Raw genomic sequence first — 27,130 nt, forward strand, 5'->3', positions numbered from 1 at the left:
GCTTGAATTCCTGAATATAACTTTACTTAATTGGAAAAATATAGCATATGCAGGTTTCTCAAGATTATTTAGAAACAGGTTTTGACAGCATCTCTCTTTGCATAACATCTATTGACATCAATGTTTTATAGATGGCCTCCATGAGCTCATGAATATTTTATAAACAAAGGGGTCATAGTGAAATAAAGTATCGGTGTATTGCTAGAAGCGGGGCACAAATGTCGTCAAAATCGAAACAGTGCCAGTGGCACATGCATTCATAATTCATCGGATATATTATCAACAACGCAAGACATTATGGGAATTCATGTAACTTGATTTATTTTCGCCGGAGTAAGCATACATCAACCTTACTGTTGAGACAATTCACTCCAAGTAAGCTTTTGCGCACAAGATTGTATTTTGTGCTGACGAGACATAGCGTGTGCTAACGAGATACTATCTTGTGTGTGAGATATATTTGTCATTTATTTTTGCTTAAAACATGTCCCACATTGGCTTTTGTAAGAGGTTTGTAACTTTAACATTTTAATGAATTTGGCAACAGCTCAATACATCTTACTAATTACGGCTGGCACGAAGTTTAAGTTAAATTAGCTTAAGTTAAATTAAAACACGTGTGTTCACACTATCAGAGCGTGAAACAAAATTTTAATTTTTAACCGCGGGAAGAATATATTAAATTTATATATTTTATCGCAGCCTTGGGCCCCGGTCAATATGCAAAAGAACATATTTTAATAGCTTATTCACAGTCTATTTGTTGCACAGGTTTTACATTATTACAAAACAGATCACCTACACAGAGTTACATGTAATAAGTGGAGACCTCAACTCAATACTTGAAAAGATTGATTGAAACATCATATGACACAAACAATTTTCGTTCAAATTTCTCATAAAATAGTCAAAAATATGAGAAGATCAAGTTTGCAAGTACTCGCGTCTCACAAAATTGCATCCATCGTAGATTGTTTAAAAAAAGAGTTGAGAATTTTTTATGTAAAATGCACGTGTGAATGATAGGCGACCGGAACATTAGTTGAGCCAATCAAATGGGTCAGTGCGACTCAAATGAAGGATAAAGACCATCAATTACTGCTTAGTGAGGAGGAATCTATACCCCTAGCCAATGAAGGTTTGACATTTGAAGGCTTGGCATTTTATAGTTTTGTCATTTACTTTCGTGTACTCTGGTCGGATATCATACAATCCAACACAACGTTTGCGAAATTCCACTTGCAAATTCAGAACAACTGTATTTTTCAGAATTACAATCTGTTCTTCGTTCAAAGGTATTTGAGACAAACTACGCATCAATAGCTGTTTATGACTGATGCTTGTTCTTGTGTGACCTCTAACGTTCCTTTTGCATACTTCAGTCGATATTCTAACATAAAAAAAATTCTGTCTGCTCAAATTGCTACATTCTGTTTGATCGCTGTCAACAAAACAAAACGAACGCGTTATGTACTGTATACGTCATGATGACTATATAGCTTAGAATCACGGCATTGCGATTACCGGGATAATCCCACCAAGCTCTTTGCTGTTCTGAAAACTATTAGTCTTTCATCTTAGATCATTTTAATCCCATGTGTGTTGGCACAATGGATGGAACAGCTTCTCTAGGGAGTACTTGGATTACGTTTGTATCCATGGAATTACTTTGTAGTGTCTGACTGACTTTGTGGCAAATACAAGTTTTGTAGGCTTGGGACATCAGTGTCTATTCCTTGACCGTTGCACTGTATTTGGTGTACTCAGTAAAGGACAAACTGAACGTTCAATCTAATCATTTCAACTTACATCAAATGTTAGAGAGATCAATACAATTAAATCATTGGTTAGGAAAAATTGCACACAATTAAATGTATGTATGGTATAATCAGAGAGAGAGAGAGAGAGAGAGAGAGAGAGAGAGAGAGAGAGAGAGAGAGAGAGAGGTGTACGTCTGATAGTGGAATGGATGTAGGACGGTGTAAATAGACAGACAAAAGTAACTAAAAACGAGCAATCTCGTAGACTCATAATGTGATATTCATATTGATAGGATTGTTCGCTTGATTTCTGCTCACCATATTACCTTTACCTTCACGAATTATTAATTTAAGCTTGGAAGTCTACATTTACTTTATGCCCGTCAGTAAAATTATGAAAAATGTACACTCAATGTGCCAGAAACTGCATATGTTCCAGCGTGCCCTTATGTCTTTACACCTGTCAACATATCCTTTAGTTATATTAGCCTCGTCAAGCAAAAACTAATTCAAATCTCGTGTTAGAAATTTTGTACAGATGCAAACTGTGTATATTTTGTCGAGGACTGCATGTTATAACTTTGCTTTGTGCGATAGTGTTTGTGGCGTTTGTATGTCTGTTGCAAATATAGTCACGCGCGCAAAATTGTCAGTTTCCGATAATTATTCAGTCGAAGATTGCCTGTTTGCTTCTGTATTTGTTGTTGTAGTTTATGATAGGAACCCCCGACATGTGTTTTTTATAGTTTCAGTCGTAATATCGCTGATAACAAAAGTATCAGTTTCTGCATGCCATTTCGCAAAATTGCAGAATGTCCCATAAAAATTAAGAGAGGGATTTGCTTTTGCATATTAATGTTTGCTACTGTGACGTCAGTCGCGCAGTTCATCAACAGTTGCTATGTAACTTATTTATCCATTAATTTGACTGCCGACATATTTGAAATTACCGAAGAATATCAAGGATTACCTTTAAATCGTATTACAATGCAATCGCACTCTTGGGAGTATTCGTGCTGATTTATTGCGGAAGTCACCCTTACTCCAACAGTTATTTTCTCATAGAGGGAGAGACCCACCACAGTTCAGACATACACAATTCTTGCTATACAAGCTGATCCAGCAGTATCCAGAGGTTGCTTTACATTTTTTTGAAATTCAGTGTACCTTGCAATATTTACCAAGTTCTGAAGCGACTGATTCATCAGAATAGACAATTGTCTCTATTGTTTATCGAAGCATTAAAACTGTCATTTTGTTAGGAGTCGACAAATTGCAAAAATACTGCCAGTCATAAATTTATTCCCAAATGAGAATATCTAGAATAAAGGAAGAAATGCCGCGAAATGCCATGACCTTGAATGTGGCTCTTACAGATGATGAATCGTCAAATAGCACATGAATGGTTTAGACAGTGGATAAGGCCTCGTTTTTTGAGGGTTCAGTTGTCGTCATGACTTTGTTCATTCACGTTTGCGTTTTCTATTGCTCCGGGGTTGGTATATGTTGTGAAGTTAACTATTTTCCCTGGCACATTTGCTGTTGTACATAATAGTTATCACGATCCCTTGTCTTACCATCGTCTGCTTGGCAGGAAAAATCGATTTGCTGGAGAGCAAAAATGTCATTGCCGTCATTGCTATTATAACAACCTTTTGGCTGTGACTCTGCTTTAGCATTGTGCCACACGCTATCCATGAACTTAACAAGGTGGGTAAAGTAACACTTCAGGCCTCTAAATGAATTTATTAACAACCTTAGGCGAGTCAACACAAACCTAACTGTGATAATAAACTTTCAATTTGAAACTGCGCCGTTCCTTCTAATAGCTGTCTCTAATGACCATCACATCGCCTCATCAGGGCGAATGAATTTGTTGCAGAGTGTTCGAGTTAACAGCTCAGCTATTGAATTACAATGGCCTAGGACGATGCGATGCCAAGATGCTAAATATACAACATGTAATAATGCAACTGAAATGCTTTAAACTTATTTCATTCATCACTTATTCAACGGGGTGTGTATTCCCGCATCTTGCTGATAAATCAGTAAAATATTTTTTGTTGTTTATTGTGTAAGTTGAAGCTCCATATCATTTTACTGTAGTCTTTCATTTTCTTTATCAAAATTCTCTCCATGAGTCACCCATTTGCCGCCATTTCCGTCATGTTTTACCGACAATTATGCAAATACTCATTACCTGTATCGATTCGAGATATCTCAAGATTGTTTCGAGAAAGCGTCGTGAAGATGTAGCGGGAATGTACATGCAATTTTGCGAAGCTGTCAATCTTTAAAGAATGGATGAAAGAAATAATCCATGAGTCAGACTTCCAGGCTTACAACGCAGGAGTGGTAATAACCTACAGAACACAAACCGAAATGTTCCTAGTTAATCTGCTGTGTGTGCCTGGTGTTATGTGACGCAATAATCGATCGGCGAGGCGTATATTTAGAAATACGGGCGCTCAGGGTTTTTCTACCCAGCTCAGCAACTTAGTTTATACATTAATTTTTACTGTTTGCAGCGTCGCGCAGATCTCCTTGAAAAGCACAGTGATTAGGATAAAAATAATTCAATAAAACTTCCTCTCGCGGCTTCCTGGCAACTTTTACCTGCCCGAGACTTTGTGTACGAACGTACGATAAATCGAAAAATTCGCCAGTCTGATTGCACTTTCCTTCGAGCAAACGAACAGCGCAGATCCGGCAAACATTTTACACATGTTCAAAACAACTCGTAGTAGTATGTGAGTTCGTTACTATGGAAACGGATCCTGGAAAAACACCAGGAACAAGTCGAAACAGAGATAACTGCACAGGGTGACACATTTCGTTAACCTTAGACTTGTAGTAAATTTAAAACCACGGGACACGGCACCTGGTTCTCTGTGATAATTAAAAATTGGGAACGAATCGGTGACACGCACCTGTGATGGTTATTCAAGGTGCAATATCAAACAATTACCCAGAGCCAGTCACGACTTTCTTTTCCCCTTCAGGTAATGTATGAATGAAGAAATATAATCGTATCCGTTTCATTAGGCAAATTGGTGTCGCGCTTGCCTAATAGCGTGCTAATACCTTCAAAATCGAATTGCGCGGAAAGCGTTTGCTGTGCGCCAGCGAGGTCAACTCTGACGTTTTCTCCCATTTCCAAAAGGGCAGCTCCTTCGTTAATAACAAAATGTGTTAGCATCCGTTACAAAATCGCCCGCTTATCGAATTTCTCCGATTGGTTCTTGAAAGGACCTCTGGGAAGTAAATATTCTTCTCTACCAGCGGCAGTCAGAGCGCATAAACATAGTTCTATAACTTCCCTAATGCCAACCTCGGGTGCTACAATGAGACTTGGTTTACAAACTCTGGCATCTTCTGGCAAAGTCTCTGTGTCCATCATCTTCTTCTTTGAAACGGCACTGAGTTTTGACGATCAACAACGAGGCATCACAAAACAAGTACACACTACTCAACATTGCGATTTAAGCGCGGTCTGCAAAATCAGCTAGACTGAATATCTCACCATTTTCAAAATAAATGATGGATTAGATTCACTTTCACCGCAAGATACTGTTTAAGATTTAAATACGGCTTCATTTGAATTTATTCAACAAGCTTTAATCAATGGATGTACCCAGGGCATATGATCTTAAGACCAAGATTGCTACTTCTCCAGTGCAAGTATCGATTCAGTCTGACGGTGAGACCTTCGTCTGACGCAACCTTACTCTAATTGGTACCTTGTTCGGTCTTGTGAAATATTGAAGTCTAAAGTCAAAATGGATAGCTTTCTTCTGTTCGTCGACTTCGAAGACTGGTCGCACTAATCAAAGTCGTCGCACAAATTTAACAAGTGTGATGATTGGACGATCCGAGACACACAGACAAAATGCTAAGTGTTGGTGAAACCAGTTTGATAGTGATTCGAGATGTGTGACTTGTGATAAGCGGTCCCCGGATGAGCTCGTCCTCAGCTATAGGTCGTCCAATCACCGTAATATTAGGCCCTAAAGTATGTAAAATGAAACAACATAGATTGACGTATCATGTTCAACAAATCTGTCTGTCTGTTCATGGATTTACGCTGAGCACGAGACATTGTGTGTCCATCGTGATGCTCATTATAGCAATTTTTATGAGACAGTTGACGTCATCGTTTGCGAAGGATCTCAACCTCAAGCCCACAATACTTGCGAAAATGGCGGTCGCTTGGAGGGGCAGACAGTCAAATCAGATTTTGCTTGGAGGTTCATTAAGCCAGATTAATCGAAACTTCAAAAGTGAATTTTCAAGTGCCACCAAGGTTAGCTCCTGGAGATTGAAGTTGGCGATTTGGGCTGTTGAGAGTGGATATTCTGCAAATGGCATCTTCTTGTGATGCGCTGAACCGTATTCTTTCACCGTCCAATCACGTAGTTTGGACTAGTAGTAGAGACATCGGGGTTCGGTTGAAGAATAATGGTCGAAAATAAGATAATTGTAGTTTGTACACATACAAAATCAAAAGTTAAGAATAATTTTCATCACAGGTACGCTTCATACTAATGAAACTGTTAAGATCGTCTTTTGTTTGTAGAAACTACCGCATACTTTCAGAGTCCTTTTAGTTCACGGCTGGTGTTTGTTCAGAAATGTTCAACTTCTATTATGATTTGACTTTTACCGTGAAACCACGGAGTTCACCGAAGGTTTCCGCTCTCCGACATATTACCCTATATAAAGAGAATTGTCCGTCATTGTTCTCCAGAGTGATAACTCAGTCGTGCCGACTCATTAAAAGTTCCCGCCAAAAGTCTATTGTTGAACGATTGAAAATAAATCAAATTATTTCACAGGGGCACCCAAAAGAAAGCAATATCTAATCCGTTGGATTAACCACTATAAAAATTACTAAAGGTAATTACTTAATCTCAAAAACTATTGTCGAGTCCATTAAAATGTGTTACAATAAGGTCAGTGCTGATTGAGACTAGAAAACAGATCACATATTTTCTGTGAACGTTTAGCTGACGGAAGGCATAGACCAGCTCTCACTTCTGATACCTTTGGTCTCTCTAATCATACCTTCTATGTATCCACCGCAATTTCTTTCCCTTCTCCCAAACGTACCCCGTATTACAAGTATCAAGTATGACAAATAAGCCTTCAGAGGCACTGCCCTTATTTGCCAATTACATCCGGACAAAAAAAAACCCATTTAGTTCTATATGACATAAAACTGGTCCAATAATCATTTCCATTCAAGGTAATATATTACCAGGTCCATGGGACATTTTAGATTTACAAATTTAAGTAGGACCATCCTGAACCACTGATAGTTAGTGGTGGTACCAGGTGTCCGGAATGGGTAAGCGTACCCTGCTAGCATGCTACACCCGTCAGGATTGGTCCCAAAATTGTCTAAATATTGTATGAAAAGATACAGGATATGAATCACTGTAATAAGTCAAAGCCGGGAATTCTGTCGTTAATCATTTGAGTGACCGAGGTGTCATATTTGGCCACAATGTCGTCATATCGACCGTAGAACTTTTTGAAAGTCCTAACGAGTCTTTTTGTTGTGTTGTGTATCCTAGACTCAGTAATTTTTATGCCAATGAGTTGTGTCTCAGTTGAAAATCAGTGTAGGAATCACAAGCCCTACAATACCTGAGAAGTTGAGACACGTAACGCACCATAAGCAGGTGCAGATGGAATATTACTTGACATGTGGGGATAATTTATGATTTCAAAATCGAAATCATCCCTTTTGTCATACAGCTTAGTGTGTAGCCCATTAGTACCCACTTGTAGGAACAGAGTTCCTACCCTCTGGTGTTTCTTTGATTTCCAACTCATCAGGGTAAATATGATGTAAGTAATTTGATATGTCTGGATTGTCTAGACTAATCAGATCATCGATATATCTGTGCGTGTTGTTAAAACGCCTTGCAAGTTTTTTAGACCCCGCTTTGTAGGGAGATTGTATGAACTCTACTTCATATGAATACAGAAATAAGTCTGCAAGAAGGGGTGCACAATTTGTACCCATTGGTATGCCGATAGATTGTTGAAATGTCATACCGCCAAACTTAACAAATATTTTGTCGATTAGAAAATTAAGCATTTTAATAATTCTTCATCTGTGTATTTGTGCTGGGCATCCATGTTGTTACTGAAATAACCTGACCTATGTTTGATGGTAATGTATTGGTACCTTCTACTGCCATTTTTATGCAGGAAAGCTTGTTTAACAAGAGATGACAGCCTTGGTTTTAAGTTTATCGTGGGAAATTGTGGTGTATAATGTGGAAAAGTCAAATGTTCGGATTGAGCTGAACTTGTTTTTCTTGACTTTTAAATCGAGCAACAATTCCTTCGAATTTTTTAAGTATCCACATTTGATTCAACCCACTTGTTTCATACACTTTGTGACAATATCGAAAAAGACATATGACATTTACTAACCCTGTTCTGCGATGAAACGCTTGACAGTCACCACGCCTCATCGAGTAGACCTTAAACAATGAAGTTACCTCATGCCTAAATACTAAAACCCTTCCTATATTGCGACAACTTTCGGCCAATTACCTCATAATTTACTTCTTCTTCTACTTTTATTATATTAGAGTTTCCTTATAAGGTTGTAAAGTGTGGAATAATCTAATCAAGATTTCTTGAGTGGACAAATTAAACTCGCAGACCCCTTCGTTATCCGTTCATTACGGTTTTCATTCACTCGTGGCAATCAAGCGACCTAGCACTCAAATTTCTTTATTTCCTGTTCTCACTCCTGGTTTGTGATTTCCTCATCATCAATCGTACTAAACCATTAAGGGTATAATCACATTGTGCCCTATATCACGAACAAAGTTACACTGTTGAATACACGCATTATCTTTAAAAAAACAGCTAGTGTATTTTATCTGGCGTCTGACAGTGATCTATTGAGTAGTGAGTACCGATTCATTTTAGATTATTATTTAGAGACCCTTCGCCCTCGATGTTCTTCCTCCGTTCTTGAAAAGTGCCGCACTGGTTACAACTCCCTAAAATGACAGATTTGCAAGGGCATGCCATTTCAAAGGCGCATGCGCCCCAGTCAGTTAAAAGAGGTAATTTCCGAGAACGAATAAGTCAGTTTCAAAATGGCCAATTTGCTGGTAGTCATATGAATGCTTCGTAATGAAGCGTCATAATTTTACTGTTCCTGGAATGCACTCTCTCTCTGTTTTGTGTTTTTGCACGACGTGTAACCGACAGCGGAAGACAAGATAGCATCTGTCGATGACCAGACTGTCTTTTGATTACCGAGTTCCGTTGTTACGAGCCTGGCGTGGCATATAAGGCAGCTCATTATCGCTTCATTGATTCGATGACAGTGAAGGAAAATCAACAGCGATATCACAAAGTGATAAGGCTAGCAAACCAACCATAGCATCACAACGCCTCCAATTCTATCATATTTCTTTATTTCTCTTCTGTTCTCCTCTATTTATCCAGTCGTAAATTTACGATGTCAAATGAACTGCACGAGTCTCTTGGACTGATTGGTTTAAAATTGTATTCCGTTACTTCTGCTTGCTCATGGATCCAGAACGCAAACAACATCCATTGTGCGCCATCTTGTTGATGTGCCGTGGGTGACTAATTTTTCAATCATTAAAAGTCATTACAGTAGTCCTGGTCTCTGAGAATATTTTGTCAAGACATGCTACACACCTGTCATGACTCAACTCGGTGATTTATTTCTGACAATTTGTCATTAATGAAATTCGATCTTTTCTTTTATTTCTCTAAAATTTTAGTGCAGCATTTTACCAATTTTTATGAATTTTTCTGTAATTTTTTGATAATTTTGGACCAAACAGACATCACATTTTATTGACTACAATTTCTTAGCAAAATTTTGGCAAAATTCTGAAAAAAATTTGACTGGGGTACATTTTATGAAGGTGACAAAAATTGACTTTGGCGCTCAAAGGGTTAACAAGCGTTGTGAGGTCTGATCTCTCACCGCAACAAATCAACTCCGATAGTAGAGAATTTACCCTATCACATGAAACAAAAATATCCTAGAAAAAATGTTAATTTATTCCTTGGAGAGCAGATAGGGATAATTTATCCTTCACATGCTTGTAAATATACGACAGTCACTTTGCATATTTATCTTCTGTGCCATTTTGAGTGGTCATCTGCATTCCACGGTCACGAAGAAAAGCCTATTTTAGTTTCAAAATAAGTCAGCCGAATACTAAATGAAGCCGATGGAATTTATTCATTTTCTGATATTTTTGCTCTCTTCTGAAGTATGGAAGCTTCATACTAACTAACTTTCATTGCAGTTTGCATTGTGTATTACAATTTCACGTCATGGTCGCGTTACGATTAGATTATGGCGTCGATGACATCATATCTCGTGTCATCAATATCATAACATAGCTTCAAGTTATTTAATATAACTTCAATACATCATCTGGTATGGCACGATGTGCCATGTGACGCCATAGATTGTTACATCACGGCTACTAACACCATGAAATCGTTTGAGACGAAATGCAGTTGAAATGCAGTTATATGAATGATTATGCGTGACGTCATACTGTGATATGACAAGAACTATCACATCATAACACCATGTATGATCACAAAGTCTGCCATACCATACCATATTGCATCATATCATAATATCATATCATATCATCTCCTATCATGCCAAACCACGTCATATCATATCATACCATATCACTTCATATATTCTTGCATGGCGTCTCCACACACAACGGCAAAAATAGTCTGTTCAAAAAGAATAAACAGCATAACTCGACAATCTTATACATGTATTATCGGGATGTACTTTCACTTTTGTTTGAAGATTGCAGGATACATAAAATTTAAGTAACATATTTCATTACTTTGTACCTGAAGTAATTTGTGTTATTATTTAAAACGCTCTGCTTAGCATCGAGCAGTGTAATTTCCCACGAGGACATCTGTATACTTATATATATATATATATATATATATATATATATATATATATATATATATATATATATATATATATATATATATTCACCAATGCGAATCTTTAAGCCTCTATATATATATATATATATATATATATATATATATATATATATATATATATATATATATATATATATATATATACACACTTATTCACCAATGCGAATCTTTAAGCCTCTAAGTTGTGGCGCCCCCATGCTCGCAAATCAAACCTCGATTCCTCACACTATATGCAATGTTGAACGTATTCCTCCTAGCCTGCACTGTCTTCTGGTGATCATGTCTAGTCTAGCTTTTCTTCACTTGTACAGTTATCAAAGAATGTAGCAGGTTAATCATGTCATGCGGGTGTTTATAGATTGGCCTGAGGACAGAGTTATAGATTGGCCTTAGGACAGAGAACTTCACCCGTCATGTTTTGGCTTTATTCGCGTTGAAATGGTCCTTGCGGAGAACAGTTGTCAATATTTGTTAATATAGCAGTCGTTGCTTGACGGTGGTTTCATTTGCCACATGTATGTGACGAATTTGAAGTTATCGCAATGTTGAACTATTGTAGATTCATTGAAAGTACAGCCTCCGGGAAAACGGACCGAGCTCCTGCTGCATTTAGATTATGACTCCCGGTGGTGTAATATTTATTCGCGCAACAATCGACTGTGTAGTGTCGTTCCAACTCTGGCCTGTCAGTGTGTTCACATCTCCGGAGACAAAGGCTTGAGATGATTGGACGCCGGCTCTACGTCGTAATTGTATTCGATTTGAGCTAGCAGCGAGTCATCTATTGTGCCCAGCAGTGGAGTGATAAATCAGAACAGCGAGGGAGGGTACTGACGTACATATATATATATTCAGACTTCGGGAGCTTATTTTACATGTCGCATCGAAGACTGTCTCGAACGTCCACGTCACTCTGCGGTGCGGTGACTTGTCGCCCAGTTCGAAACGCCTGGCCGTTGACATCACCTGGGAAAGAGTGAGAGACAAAATCCAGTTTTCAGTTCCTTCTGCCGAGTGTTGGAATCACTACATTTGTGCAAAAGGTGTCTGTATTCAGGAGAGCTTTACCACGCGGAGGAAAGAGAGGAGCTGCTTCTTTAAACTCTAAATTCTCGAGAGGAATATTCACTTATTGTGTGTCTACACAGCGGCGTCTTTTGAAAGAAGCAGGCTCATAAGAAGAGGACTTGGATTATTATTTCTAGCGGTTTAAAGTTCTTTCCTGCAAGATACAGAAGAGGTCTCTTGGAGGAAAGTCGCAAAAATGGCACCAGCTACAAGAGGCTCGCCATCAAAATTGGTCATCGTGGCCGCTGCAGTCATGCTCTATTTCTGCATTGATTTGACCCAGCAGACGGAGTTTCGGATCCATTTGACGATGACCCTCTTAACTAACAGGCCCTATGTCGTGAATAAGACAGGAGTAGCGTTCGACATTGCGCTCGATAAAGTGAATGCGGATCCAACGCTTCTGCCGGGACACACCCTGGCGTTTGAAAAATTGCTGACCTGGTGCTGGGGATCCCGTACGGCCGGCACCATCGTAGATAAACATAGGTCCAATAACTACAGTGCGTTCATCGGGCCTGGGTGTTCAGAAGATGCCACTCCAGTCGGTAAGCTAGCCTCCTATTGGAACATCACCTATATTTGCGATATTTGTTCGGAGACAAAGTTTATGGACAAGCAATGGGACTACACAACGATGGTGCGTCTTTTCGGACCTTTTGTTAAGCTCGGCGGCTTTGGGCTGGCCATCGCCCACAACTTCGGCTGGAAACGCATAGGTATGATAGTGGACATGCATGGTCTGTTGAGACAACCTGCACAGGGCCTTGAACAAACGTTCAGCGACAACAACGTGACCTTGATGTTGAAGGAGTATAACTCGTATCACGATCCGTCCTATGAGGATAAATTCTTGAAAATACTTCGAGAGGTCGCATTGGTCACTCGCAGTAAGTACGCCATGGATATTATAGGAATGTAGTATGTAGTGTGCACAGAATGTCAGTGCGCTGGCGAGAATGAGGTAAAATATTAAGAAACGCTAAATGCTAAATCGACATGTCTTGGGAGTGTTTTTTCGGTAGCTTTGCAAATACTACATAGGTAGCAACACTGTTATTTAAGCCATCGCCTCTACATAACGACAAGCCATCTACGTGCCTTTATTTGAATGGCTTCCGACGACGTTCTCATTTTTCCTGACAAAAATAATCATCTCCGTTTCGATTAATGCCTGCTAGTCACGGGGTGATCTCATTACGAAAAGCGTCGACATTTCGTCGAGTGCACGCGGGTGAGGTATACACTCGTCGATTGGCCGGGAAACGTGCCACATAACACCGACGAGATAGATGAGACTTTTGGAGCGGTTCGATAGTATCCTCTAATTACGCATGACACCAGTCAATGTAAGGGAGACGAGACCGCAGAGCATTCACGCTGTGTTTCGGGACACACTTAATTATGAAGCTCGTTGTTAGTAACCCTTATGATACAACGCTCGCAAGACTCGATATTCCCTGACGGATTTCAAAATTCCATGCGACATTACAATTAAACTGACAGTTTTCAGGGAAATTAATCGATACATTCTCTTCTTCAGTCCTCATCGGAAGTGTTTGATAGATACAGTTTTTGTCCCATTTTAAGGTTACTCCTGACTCGTCCAGGTCGTAGGTTTACTACATTCCAAATTAGACGTTGATACAAATATTGCCTAGTTTCTTTTTCACAAACGTGATCGAAAGATGTACATCTTAGTGATGCGAAATCAAATATCTTGCTTTTTTCCATACATGGTCTCTCTTCCAACAACTTATCTTATTGTTGTTGTTATTTTTATATCTAATACGTTACCATGGTAACGCTTTACTTAGGTATTCTTAGAATCAACGGCATTTGCATGGGAGTATTAAGTGTCCATTATGTTTGGAGTCATTGTAGTAGTGTCATAGTAATGTAATATAGGTACAAGCCGTCTAGAATGTACAAACCAATCGGTCGCCGAGGCTCAATTTGATTATATACCACGAATTAAACATAATATAAAATCTTAAAAATCCATCCTGCGATACAAGGAAATGGCTCAGAAATAAACGAACGAATTTCAGAAATATCAATTCAATTTACTCGGTTTTAACATGACTTTTCTAATGGTAATCATCTCTTATCTGTACATAGATACTGCAACTTACTGTACTTTTCGCGCAGAGTGCTATAATTTCATTCCCCTTAATTTGTCCTTTGCTTTTAGTATTTTTTTGCACCCAAAACTATATAAATATATATATACACATATTATATATATAGTATATATATATATATATATATATATATATATATATATATATATATATATATATATATATATATTATATATATATATATATATATATATATGGAAACAGACTAAGGCATAGAAATATACACCTATAGACGGATGATATTGATCGTATTATAACAAGCCTAGGTTACTGTACGGATGCATTTTTTATGTAAAGACGGTACTAATGATGAGGAAACGCGAAGACCCAGGGCGTCGTGAGTAATTACCACATGTCAGCTGGTATGTCCATATCACATTCTTAAAAATGTGTGTAACCTGGTTTAGTATGAAGGGAAAAAAAGCACTGAAAGGAAAGAATGTTTTTCGGGGCAGTTGAAGATTAAAGGAAAACCTGCCGACGTCATTCGAAGCTCTTATCGGAAGGATGCGCCGTCGCTTCTCGTTTCCTTGTGAGATCGCTGCCGTAATTGTCTGACTTGGCGCGGGTCAGTCTCGATTTCGAGCCGCTCCTTCGCTTTTCCATCATGGTACGCACATCAAAATCGGTACTTCAAGACACTTTACAAAACACATGTGAAGAGTTGCTCGGATCACGTGACAAAATTGAGTATCTTCTAACATCAGAACGACTGCATATCTGGCGTAAGTGAGATGGGATTGAAATGGAAGCTGTAATAGCCTACCTGAGAGTATGGGAAAAATAGCCACGAGTGACAGTGAAATTTTTCTGTTGAATAAAAACACCCTCGTTGTTTTTCGCTATAGGTCTGTACGTGATAATTACGAATCTTCCTGTGGCAAGCTTCACATTCGAGAGAGATTTATCAGCAGCATGGGAGAACAAATTTCCTCAGCACATGCCGAGAACACTTGTTGAATGTCAGGATGCTCTATTTAGTCTGACAGAACGGAAAATTTGTATCTGGATTTCAAAATGATTCGGAGAGGAGCCGTGATTTTCGGCTTTAATCATTTTGGTGAAGAAGGGTAGTCCTGATTGCATGCAGCATAAGGAAAATACAAGCCTTAATCGCAGGGGGATGTAATACGCTGCGACTGCATGTATGTCTTGGGACGACTTTAAGACTTTCACAGTGTAGTCTCGCTAATCATGTTGATCGGCTTAATCGCATCGAGATGTCTTAAGTTGGTCCCTACCTATCAGAATGTCCCTACTTCATGTCACATGCTATCAACCATGGCCATCTTAAGTCCAATCAGGAATGTCATTTTATTGGAGACCATAGGCACAGTGGAGGTCACCCAGGGTTGACCGCCGACCGCATTCTTCGGAACGATACTCGGCACATAAAGTTGCACCGAAGATAGTTTAAGGCTAAGAATATTTGTAAAAGTTAAGTGAACACGTTGTTAGCAATGTGGGCATCTGGAAATTAAATCTTCCATCTTCGACATGTGATTCATTTAAAGCGTCGAATGACGCAAAACATTTGGAAAATTCCGTTGGAAATATTCGTCTTGCTCAACCTTCGACTTCGTGGCATCAGGCATTCTCGAGAGCTGCAGGGATAAGATCTAGTTCCCTGAACACCACGACTGACACGAAGTCACAGCTGTCGACATGGCAAAGTCACTCAAGCATTTTGCCGGATGCAATATCCCTTCGTTCACACTTTAGCATTTTGATTTATGTGTGGATGGAAGTCCATCGGGTGTCCTATGTGCCGGGTATTCGCGTTACGCGAATTTACAAGGTAATGCACATACCAGATTGTGATTACATAAAATGCCAGCTGTCGCCGACGCTCCAGGACAATGCATCCAGAGGAATTCCCCCCGAGTTATATCACTTGCAGATTCTCCTACTGATGCAATGAAGGGCATACATGAAATACTCAGAAACATGTCGTTGTCTATACTGTTTTCAAACAGCAGGTTGCTGAACGGAACCCTTATATTAAGTATCCAGAACACGATCTGCCAAGACGATATTGTGTTCACTTAAAAGTGAGAAAGTTTCATTTGCTTATCTTCCGTATCACAATAGAGAACGCTACATAAAATACAGGTATATACGTGGACATTTAGACGGATTCACGGCCCGGCATAGAGACAGATATTGATAGGCATAACAGGCAGATTGATAAATAGTCATATACATACTACATACATACATACATACATACATACATACATACATACATACATACATACATACATACATACGTACATACGTACATACGTACATACATACATACATACATACGTACATACGTACATACGTACGTACATACATACATACATACATACATACATACATACATACATACATACATACATACATACATACATACATACATACATACATACATACATACATACATACATACATACATACATACATACATACATACATACATACATACATACATACGATAATCTCGGATAATCTGAATACGTTTGACTATTTCAACGAACATAAACTGAGGTTTAGATTGCTTTTACGACGGACATCTGTGGCCAATATCGTTTGTCTGTGTCGATGCTATCTCTTGGAAAGATGAAATTTTACTTAAATTGATGGAGAGCGAGGAGTTAGCATGGTTTAGGTAATAAGTGCGCAAAAGCAAACATAATATATTTCCGATCAAAGTGTGGTTTCTTTCATCAATCATTCTTATTTTTTGACTTATGAGATCATAGCTTTTGATCGTGTCCACGCGACAGCTCTTTTGTACTTATTAGAGAACTTTTGACAGCACTTGTTTTCCTCCCATGTTACATTAGATCGATTGTACACAATCAATTTGTACTCGCATAAAGTATTTTAGATTACCTTTGAAATTCATATGAGTTTGTGGACCGATAATATCCGTTATATGCTTGAAAACCCAATAAATTCATTTATTTTCATTTTTGTGGACAGAAAATCATCCATCCATTATGTTTTAAAATTTCTTTTTTCTTGGAACTATTCTCTCTGTGCATGACAGATTGTGTTGGTTATTCAATCCCTGTATGGGGAATTCACTCTTAGACTTAAAAGGCAAATCACAAGTACAGGGTTCAAGTGAAGAAGCCGCGAACAATGAGAAACATATCGGTGAGATGAATATGCGAGATAAGACCGCAGTTATCATTTCACTCTTCTGTCAGATACACTTATCGAAGTATTCCCCTTTCCGGGAAATCCATCTTCCCTTATCTCTGCCTTTGCCCCGGAGCTGCTGAAAAGCACTTCTGGAAGATATACCGTCGATGGATCACCTGTGCCCAGATTCACTTCATAGCCATTTACGACTGCCGATAGTGGACCGATAGAGATCTGCCTAAGCTAGTTAATAATGGCGAGATTATATTCCGATACATTGTGCTTTTCCATCGTTAAAGCAGATCTGATTGCATTTAATGTATGGCAGATATGCTAAAAACATTGCCAAACATTGCCAATAGAATCTATCTATCTCGTCTGTTTACTTATACTCAACAGTAAGTCTCGAGAGAGTCCCCCATCTCCTTGTCTATCTTCCGAATGGTGAATTTTGATGAACACAATTTTCACACTGTAGCCATATTTTAAAACGCGGTTGCATTAGAACGACTCCGCTGCTGAACTTAATTCGAATATATAAATTTGTTATGAGAGAGTGCTTGTCTCTCTAATAGAGTCTCAACGCAGCGCAGCGAATATTGTCGGCAGGCCTACACGGTTCACATCTCGTTTTATGCCCGAAGACAGTGTATTAAATATTGATTTATAGAAAATCCTGCAAACAAAATGCAATCTACCTTTTGCGAAGTAATAATTGCTTCAAAATGTCAAAAGAGGAGATAGCAGCAGCATCATCGATCCGCTGACTCCAATATGTAGCTATCTCGTTTTTGAACGAAACATGATATATGAAGGTCCGATTTTTATTTGCGCTGCAGTTGATATCATCCGAATTTTGAAAAAAATTCAAAGTCAAGAAACATTACGAAAGTGCTTTGCAGGTGCTGGGATTTAAAATTTTTGAACGTGAGGTATTCAGCGAAAACTTCAATTACCATAACATAAAAAAGTAAGCCAATTTGAGAAAGATGTAGCCAACACTGAGTGCATCTTGGCTCTTATTATTATAAAATTGAGTGGCAGCGATAGCGACAGAAAGTGAGCAAATCTAAAAGCAGTCGCAGTTGACCCTTATTAGATTTTCTTAACATCTGTACCGATATAACATTGACCTTGTGGATATCGTCGGCTCTCATTTCTTCAATGTTTTCAAACCTTTGTTCAAAGATCATGTTACCATGTACCGCATGTATCAATATTAAAGGGAAACGGTCGTCGGAACTGCGCCTGTGCGAGTTTCTTGTTTACAATGTATTTCGTATACACGGTATCTATATGCACCTAATCATCATAGCTGCAACATTTAAATTATACGATGTAGATTATGGCAGACATGTTTTAACTTTCATCAATCACCATCGTACCTGGGATACAGTGTTTCCATTCGTCGTATGGGCTCCATACGACCTTCAGCGCAGTTCCGACGACTGCATCCCTTTAATTCAAACAAACGGTGTGAAGTAGATATTTTACACAGAATCATGGGCTGTATCTCTCCGCTGACTTTGGTGTACAAGGTTCCTATGTTTCAAGATATACAATTTTGCGCATGGTCAGGATGTGTTGTTCATAATTTTAAGCGAATAGGAAACCTTGCTCAAAGTACGCTCAATTTACTGAGCTGCATTGCATTCACCCTAATGGGATAGAGCATCATAATACGGTGGAACATCAATCCCAACGATGCTGCACAAGTACCACTATCCGTTGATCCGAAACACAACTATCGATGGATGATTTCGCTTCCAGCGAAGACTGCACGTGACTGCACTTCACTAGCATCAGTAAATGGTTTGCTGACGTAAGCGCTATCTCAGATGAGGAATCTTTACACCGTACCGAGAGTCTAAGAGTGTTGAAGGGAAAATCATCAAGCAACGCTCAAATAGTTTTTTAAGCCCTTTACCCTTAAAAGGTGTAAATGAGGCATTGTCACTCCTATCAATGTTTAATGTAAAATGTGAATTGACTATCAGGATATAACTTGACAGCAAGACTATGAAATCTGAAGTTTTCATAAAGTAAGAAAGCCGAAAAAAGACAAAAATAAACCTCGACATCTAACGTTTCGTAGCCATCATCTTTTCGTTGCAACATTAACAATTTGTGAGGTGTTTTTACGACATGTCGCATGCAATTACGAATAGAATATTTTTCAATGAATACCGAATGCTGGACAGGCGCTCAGAGATTCTATAAGTGGCTACTTGATGGCATTCTGGCGAAAAGAAATAGTTGACTGCTTTTTTTACGAAAACACTGAAACGTTTGGAATTGCACAAGTTGATAGAAACATGGACCAACCATTTGATGTTTGCCATTCTGTTTATCTATTATTAATGGCAGATGGCGACTGTTACTGGACCTTCCAAGCAGCTCATTAACACTAAGCACTAGATTGGTTTGTTTATAGAAGAATATTCATCGTTCTAAAGTTCAGCTGCAGCGATGAACCAAACACAATAGGTAATCTATCCGCTGTCATACGGGATTGATTGATTGGCAGTTTTGTTGCCACGATGGACATAGCACATTTCGATGTCCGCTCTGTGCCCAATGCATGCTATTTCCCGGTGAAAAAATCCGGGTAAAATGATGACAGCGTTTGCCGCCAAAGCAAGGTAATTTCACGGCGAAAATCAAACGGACATCCCATAGCCATGAGATTCCTCTGAATGTCAAAAATCTAATGTTACTACTGTGTCTGGTAATATTTATTGCGCCTTACACAGTAAATACTCATTAAATTTTTATGTGCTGAGCCCTGATCTACCCCAAAGAAACGGTTGTTGCCGTTGCTCTTAATTTATAGCTCTGCCTATAATGTCGAAGAAACTTGCATGGCACTTTTATCTTCAGGCTGGTCGAGTGCCGCAGCTATTTCCAATACGGAATGTTGATAAATTGCGACAAGTGCAGACAGTTTATACTCGCAGAAATCATTCTTAGCAAATAAGTATTTGATTGGTGCCAAAGCTGTGGATATTAGATGGCACCTTTCGACCGGATATGACAAAAGAGGATGAAAGGCATGTATTGCAAATAAATTGCCGCCAAAAGTTTCCATTCGGCTGGTGGTCTCATGTCTCATGTCTGTGCAGTTTAGAGATTAGTTACGATTCAGAAGATTACATTCCCCAAACGCTTACAAACACAACTTACATACCCTGTCTTTTGAAGTTCGCAACAAGAAACTCTCAGAGTAGTCGTCAATAAAAGCACGTAAGATCCTCGTGTATTCAAGCATACATGTAACTGACACTAGCTATTTAGCTAATGCGGTCACACGGGTGCTGGGAAAGTTCATTTTACATGGGGAAATTTTACACGGGGAAGATCGCTCTGCTCTTTACCGGAAGCTGGAGTGATTTTTCCGGCGGGGGCGAGGGGGGAGAGCAATAGATAAACTGAAAACGACCTTGACGAGAATGATGGCAATCTATCTTTTCGCTTAAAATTGGAAAAAACCCGAAGCGGAGGGCTCAAACACTCAGATAATCGAAATGTAATTCTCAATCGTAAATTTCAAGGAACACATGGAAGTACACAGTATCTCTGTATACAGTGTCTTTTGGTGTCAATTTCAATTGTTTTCCAGCCCTGCATTGAACTTCAAACTACAAATGAAATGAACAGCGATCGGAGCAATTGACATATCGCAAACGACATGAATATCTTGAAAAAACAGTAATGTTCACCGATAACATCATAGCCCGTTAATGTTTATTGATCTTAATAAAACATAGTATTTGGAGTCATTTCTGTCTAATTGATTCAGATTAAACAGTCGATGGAGTAATTCTTTTGCTCTCTCCTTTGTTCTATGAAAAGTCATTCTTCTTTAAAATGGCGGATCTCGTTTGTGAATTGTTACTGTAGCTTGTACAGCCTACAAAAAGTGCGAGTGCTAGCTTCCAAATCCAGGGACCACTTGCTATATTTAAGTATTTTGAAGTAGAACCAAAATATGTCATACGAGTGCGTCCAAAGTTCGAGATATCCAGACCCGTTGTTTCATGGCCGTAATGACCGAGGAACCTGATCTGGTAAAAAAGGCACTGCGAATGGGAAAAAAAGCAACTCTCGAATATGGTCCTCAACCATGTTGGTGGTCGTCGAAACAATGGATTACTCTCTGCGAGGAGGATTTTGGAACACTTTGACACCGTACCTAACCCAAAGTATCTGGTGTTATCGTTTGATGGACGCTACAATAATCACTTACAAGATAATTACCGGTAAATGGTGTATACAGCGCCATAAATCAACGGTCTTTGGTTCCGAACTCATACATTTTCGGAATCAATACTCTAGCCATATATGCCCTGTTTAAAAAAAGAATCGCTTTGTGTACAAGCAAATGATACATTGGACCAGGGCCAGGACAAGATTGGGCCCTATCATAAAAAACAGTATGAATATTACGAGAGAGAGAGAGAGAGAGAGAGAGAGAGAGAGAGAGAGAGAGAGAGAGAGAGAGAGAGAGAGAGAGAGAGAGAGAGAGAGAGATGGTGTCTCAGTTGACAGACAGACAGACGGACAGACATACCAGACCAGATAAAAAGGCAGACATACAGATGAGAATTTACCGTTCATCATTTTTCAATCGCAATGAGATACATTATTTCTCTTCAACGCTACCACCAGCATCGAACTTTAGTTCAGAAAAAAAGCGATTTATTTCAGCTCAGCTAATTGCCATAAACTTTGCCTTGTCACAAACAGGGTATTTTGAAAATGCACACGCGAATCTCCTTCCGCCAACGTGAAGACAGAGCACTTAATCTGCGGGAGGGGTTTCGCCCAGTATGAGCAGGCACTGAGACGAAGTAAAGGACACATTATAAACAGAAAACAATGGTTTTATTGAATTCATCCCTGAATATTGACCCATTCCCAAGTTTTACTCTTCAACCATCTTTGAGGGTAAAATGGATTAAAAACAGCCGAAGAGAAACATAACACAGAAAAATTGGAAAGGCCGTTATTGAGATGCAATAAGTAAACTATGTATTCTCATCACTCAACACGTGATCGCGAAGTACATTAACTTTGACAAATATGCTATTTTCGTCTTCCACATGCGCTGGAATTGTATTAGGTTACATGTTGAACAGCTTTGTTTGTGGCATTTGTTTCTCAGCAGTACACTGATGAATGTGGCTCAACAAGCTTACGGCTAATTTGCACTGCACATTGCTTGATTGAAGGGGAAATATGAAGAGTGCGCCATAGTTACTTTAATAGGGTATGACAGGAATAAATATGTTTATGCAAATGCAGGGTAGCGTTATTTTTTTCATTTGCCTTCAAATGTAATGTATTAAGAATTCCTTACATTGTTCCCGAGTTTTTCAGTCACGAATACATAAGTTTTTGTATTGAAGCAAATTTGATGAGAATTACATGTGTCATCGTCTTTCAATAACTCGTGTCTTGTCAGTTTTGCCGTGGCGCTGCGAAGAATAATTTGCACAACTATCAACTGTCAAGACAGGACAAGACATTGTCAGTAATTTTGCCACGGCGAGCGTCTTTGGCGCCGCTTGGAATAATTTGCATAGTTAGAAACGTCAGCGACGAGACGATTCTTTCAAAGAAGATGAATCAACTTCGATGAATCTCTGTGAATTTTTTCATGATTAAATTGAGCATCAGTGATTCATGTGGCTGTGATCATCAGTGATTCATGTATCTTCATATGCTAATCAACAAATAGCACAAGCAACAATGGTTACTGCTGACAATGAAACCAAGCATGGCACAACCAAAAGATCGGACGTTTCTTCGCGACCGTAAAGATACATTTACATCAACTTCACAGTAACAAAGTCGCTAACAGCTAAAAGTTACTCTGCAGAAAAAGGCATAAGAACAGAAGCAAAAGCCCTCTGCCCCCATTTGAGTAATAAAACCGATGAAAGGACAGCAGTTTAAAATGTAAAGTAATTGCAAAATTATCATGGGTGTCAAAGTCAATGTCTTAAGATATGGCTGACACTTCATCTATACTAAACATGTATTTCAAACATCCTACTTTCCGCTGAAATCGCAGGCAGAGGTTGCGATGTCTGTGGGGGATCATGAGTTCTTGCAAGCGTTGCGAAACCTGCAACTGACCTTACGCGAGCAGAAAACTATAATCGGCAGATGACATTTCACAGAAGAAACGAGGTTCAACGAGCTCAATCCCACATCTGTGTTGTCATATCGTGAACAATCAGTAAATAATTACGTTAGCCATAAATACAATTTATTTTCAAAGTGACATCTGACCCGAGACCATATATACATGTCGGTATATTGTATATAAAAGTCCATTTCAAATGGTTATGTACGATTTATCCCTTGATACTAAATGTCAGCGCAGGTTGTTGGTTACATATGTCAAGGAAGAGGAACATGTCGGCAAAGATTTCCAGATAATGACTTCCCCCTGACGAATTCTGTGTATATATGAAGACGTGGTGATAGCATGACTCCGGGCCCGTGGTTTGTCTGTCAAGAGGAGCTAACAACTTGCACAGCCGCATTCATCCAAGAGCCCATGTTGCTGTTGCTAGGCAACACTTTCTCTGTGATGAGACGAAACCGTAACAATAGATCAAAGACAACTTATACTGTCTGTTCCCAATTACAATACATTTGGTCGAATTTAAGGTAGTTCTATTGATATATATATATATATATATATATATATATATATATATATATATATATATATATATATATATATATATGCCCCTCTCTCTCTCTCTCTCTCTCTCTCTCTCTCTCTATATATATATATATATATATATATATTTATATATCTATATATATAATATCAACACAATATGTGTGTATATATATATATATATATATACATATATATGTGTATGCATGCATGTAAGCTTATGTATGTATGTATGTATGTATGTATGTATGTATGTATGTATGTATGTATGTATGTATGTATGTATGTATGTATGTATGTATGTATGTATGTACGTATGTTGCCTTTATGTAAATCAAATTTAGTATAAAGCCAATAATCAAATGCAAATATTATCGAAAAATAATTTCAGTTAGGCCAAGTAAGATTATGTCAATTATTTATAACGTGGCAGCGATCTGTTTCCGCTGTTGTTTTGGTTAGTAACGAGTATAAATCCCAATACTATAGGCTTAATCCCCAGCTCAAGCTAATGTGGATGTTGTAATCTTCCCGAGCTCAATTCGATTGCTACCCGTCGCGTTGAATCAAAATCAAAGCGCTTAGATATCGTGGCTAGCTCGCATCAGTCCAAATTGGCGGTGAAAATCAGCCTAATGGCCTGCCAGAGGGAGTCAAGTGCCTCTACCGAAGACCAAATTGACTGAAGTCGACAAAGCCAACGAATGCGCTGACAGCGTGCACGTCGAAAACTCAATGATTACATTTCAAGATCGGTCGAATACCAAAAGAATGCTGGGATCGCGAAGAGAGATGATTGTCTGACAAGATTAGAAAAAAATCTGACACCAACGGAAATAAGGTCATGACCGCATCGGTCAGTCATAATCGCATTGTGCAAATCAGAATCGGGGGAAGTTTTCAGATGCCATTGTTTATCCAAGCACGGCTTACAGTATTCGGGCACGTTGCCATTTATATGATTTATATGCCTTCTCACGTATTCTGTAAGTCCGCGGCGGATCGAAAAAACAGACTTTTGACTTGCGCCCTGTGCAACACGATCGTTGCCACGGTACTAAAATCATAGACATAAAACAGCCACAGTTGCTTTGGATAAGCATTCCTCATAAAAATCCCCCTCTGTCTCTGTCTGTCTCTGTCTGTCTGTCTATCTGTCTGTCTGTCTGTCTCTCTCTCACACACACACACACACACAAATTTGTCGCCATTACTAATACCCAAAACTCCTGTTATTAAATTGCATTAATTCAATCAAATCGTGATTTATTTCAGACAGTTCTATGCCGGGAGAGTTCAATCCATTGACAGACTCGCTTCTCAGAAAATCGTTCCGGGCAATGAGACAATTTTCCACTGTATTCTTGAGTCGACTTGTGAATTGCCACTGCAGGATCACGCAAAATAATACCTCTTCTTAATTTGTGGTACAAAACGAAAGTGGGTAGATCTGTCTGTCTGACTGACCGTCTGTGTGTCTGCTTGTCTATATGTCTGTCTGTCTGTCTGTCTGTCTGTCTGTCTGTCCGTTCGTCCGTCTGTCCGTCTGTCTGTCTGTCAGTCTCTGTCGATCTACCTGTCTGCCTGCCTGCCTGCCTGCCTGTCTGTCTGTCTGTCTGTCTATTTCTGTGTGTCTCTCTCAGATGCATGTATGTCATTGTTCGTGTATGATGAGTGTACGTTAGTAAAAGATTCGGTCTTGTTAGTTTTATATTAAGTTAAGGAAGTTCGCCCCTCGAAATTGAAAGCCTTATAAGCTTTTGCTTAAAGTTTCTGTGAGGAAACTTCAAACCATTCCCTTTCGAAATCAAGAATAAAATTTAGGGATCATCGTTCAATATTCGTTACTGAGAAACACATTACCCAATATTTACCGACACGTGAAATTCTTGAAATTCAAAATTTCCGCCAACTAAACCCTGTGTGAACTCTATGAGGAATATTAGATTTGCGATTTACACAAAAAGTAAACGGGTGAAAACTTTATTTACGCCAAGAGCTTCAAAATAAGCCACCACAAGTGGTAGGGAAAAAGCTCAATAAAAATTTGAGAGTCCGAATATTTGTCCCTGAGGCGCATTCTACCTGAAACTGAATTCTGCTTGTTATATGCATATTGCCTTTTGACGACATATAATCACGCATTTTGTACAGTGCTTCACATAGAAGAGTTACGAACACCAAATGGACCCTTATAACACACGGAAATGTTCATTTCGAAAGACTCTCTTGTAAGATGACAGATTCTGGTTTTTCTACACGTACACGGTTGCCATGCGACCGCCTGGCTGCTCGCTCAACGCGTCAAAACGTCATGCCATCGACATATCTATTTTTCACTGACAACGCTTGACAACCGCAACCAGTATTTGCAAATCAGTTATCATGCTTCTTTTTCTCTAAAACTGGATGACTTTGAGATACAATGCAAAAAGTGTTGTTTCACGCCACGAAGTAATTCCATTGCCAGGAGCAAAAATTCACGGATGGACCATCTTTACTTCGCACTGTCGGTCACGTGATTCAACAATATCCTCATCAAATATTAAGGCTAAATACGTTAACATACTAATCATATGAGTCTGAATAGAATATAGCACTGTATAGAAAATATACAGCGTACTGCATACCATTGTATAATATTGCCTAAGTTAGTGTATTTCAAGAAGAATATATTGAAAGGTTTATCGGACATACAGCACTGCGGGTACTTTCTCCGAAAGGTTGTGAGTGACACGATTCAAGATTTTGCAACACTGTTTTGTCTTTTTTTCAATCATTCGCATGATCAGTACGGTATTTATACTGTGGGAGACACGCTGTGTCGTCTTCTGCCCCATGGTCCTCTCAGTACCTTTGTCCTGATGAATACTTTAACTCAAAAAACTAACCAAGACACGACGGAGGCAGAAGCATCCAAACCAAACAGTATGACATTTCCAGTCGAACGATTACGGTTATACCAGCGCAAAAAGATGCAAACTAGTGCCGCAACTTTTTGCAACGTTTAACACTGTGTTAAAGGCACATGAGCTGTAACTCTGCGAAATTTGTCCAACGTAAAGGTACCTACAATTTCCTCAGACATTCATTGCAAACTGCAAATTGAACGACATAGTCAATTAACTATGCCTGCAGAACAACATTTGCTTCTGACAGAATAGGCAAGAAATTGAACAGATTATTGTTCATTTTAAATTTCCCGCCATTTTCAAAATCTTGCCAGGTTATGTGAAAAACAGAGAATTTTTTGTCAAAGTGGAGTAAATCCCTTTCCCATCCTTTCAATGGGTTGCATCATGTTGTATTTGTAAAGA

General features: G+C 38.9%; 1 protein-coding gene across 3 annotated transcripts in view; it reads left to right on the plus strand.

The window, feature by feature from the left end:
• Positions 1-27,130, plus strand: part of LOC139117203 (atrial natriuretic peptide receptor 1-like) — a 178,859-nt gene that overhangs the window by 60,558 nt on the left and 91,171 nt on the right. Inside the window, exon 1 of one of the 3 annotated variants that reach the window (XM_070680102.1) lies at positions 11,553-12,727. The exons of 1 other annotated variant lie outside the window; for it this stretch is intronic. In XM_070680102.1, the coding sequence (XP_070536203.1) occupies positions 12,034-12,727 (694 nt within the window). In that variant the 5' untranslated portion in view covers positions 11,553-12,033. Of the gene's footprint in view, positions 1-11,552; positions 12,728-27,130 lie in introns of those variants that run through there. One more of the 3 variants, XR_011548477.1, reaches the window with a different exon arrangement.

Source organism: Ptychodera flava, chromosome 18 (genome assembly GCF_041260155.1).
Source record: "Ptychodera flava strain L36383 chromosome 18, AS_Pfla_20210202, whole genome shotgun sequence".
Lineage (NCBI taxonomy): Eukaryota > Metazoa > Hemichordata > Enteropneusta > Ptychoderidae > Ptychodera > Ptychodera flava.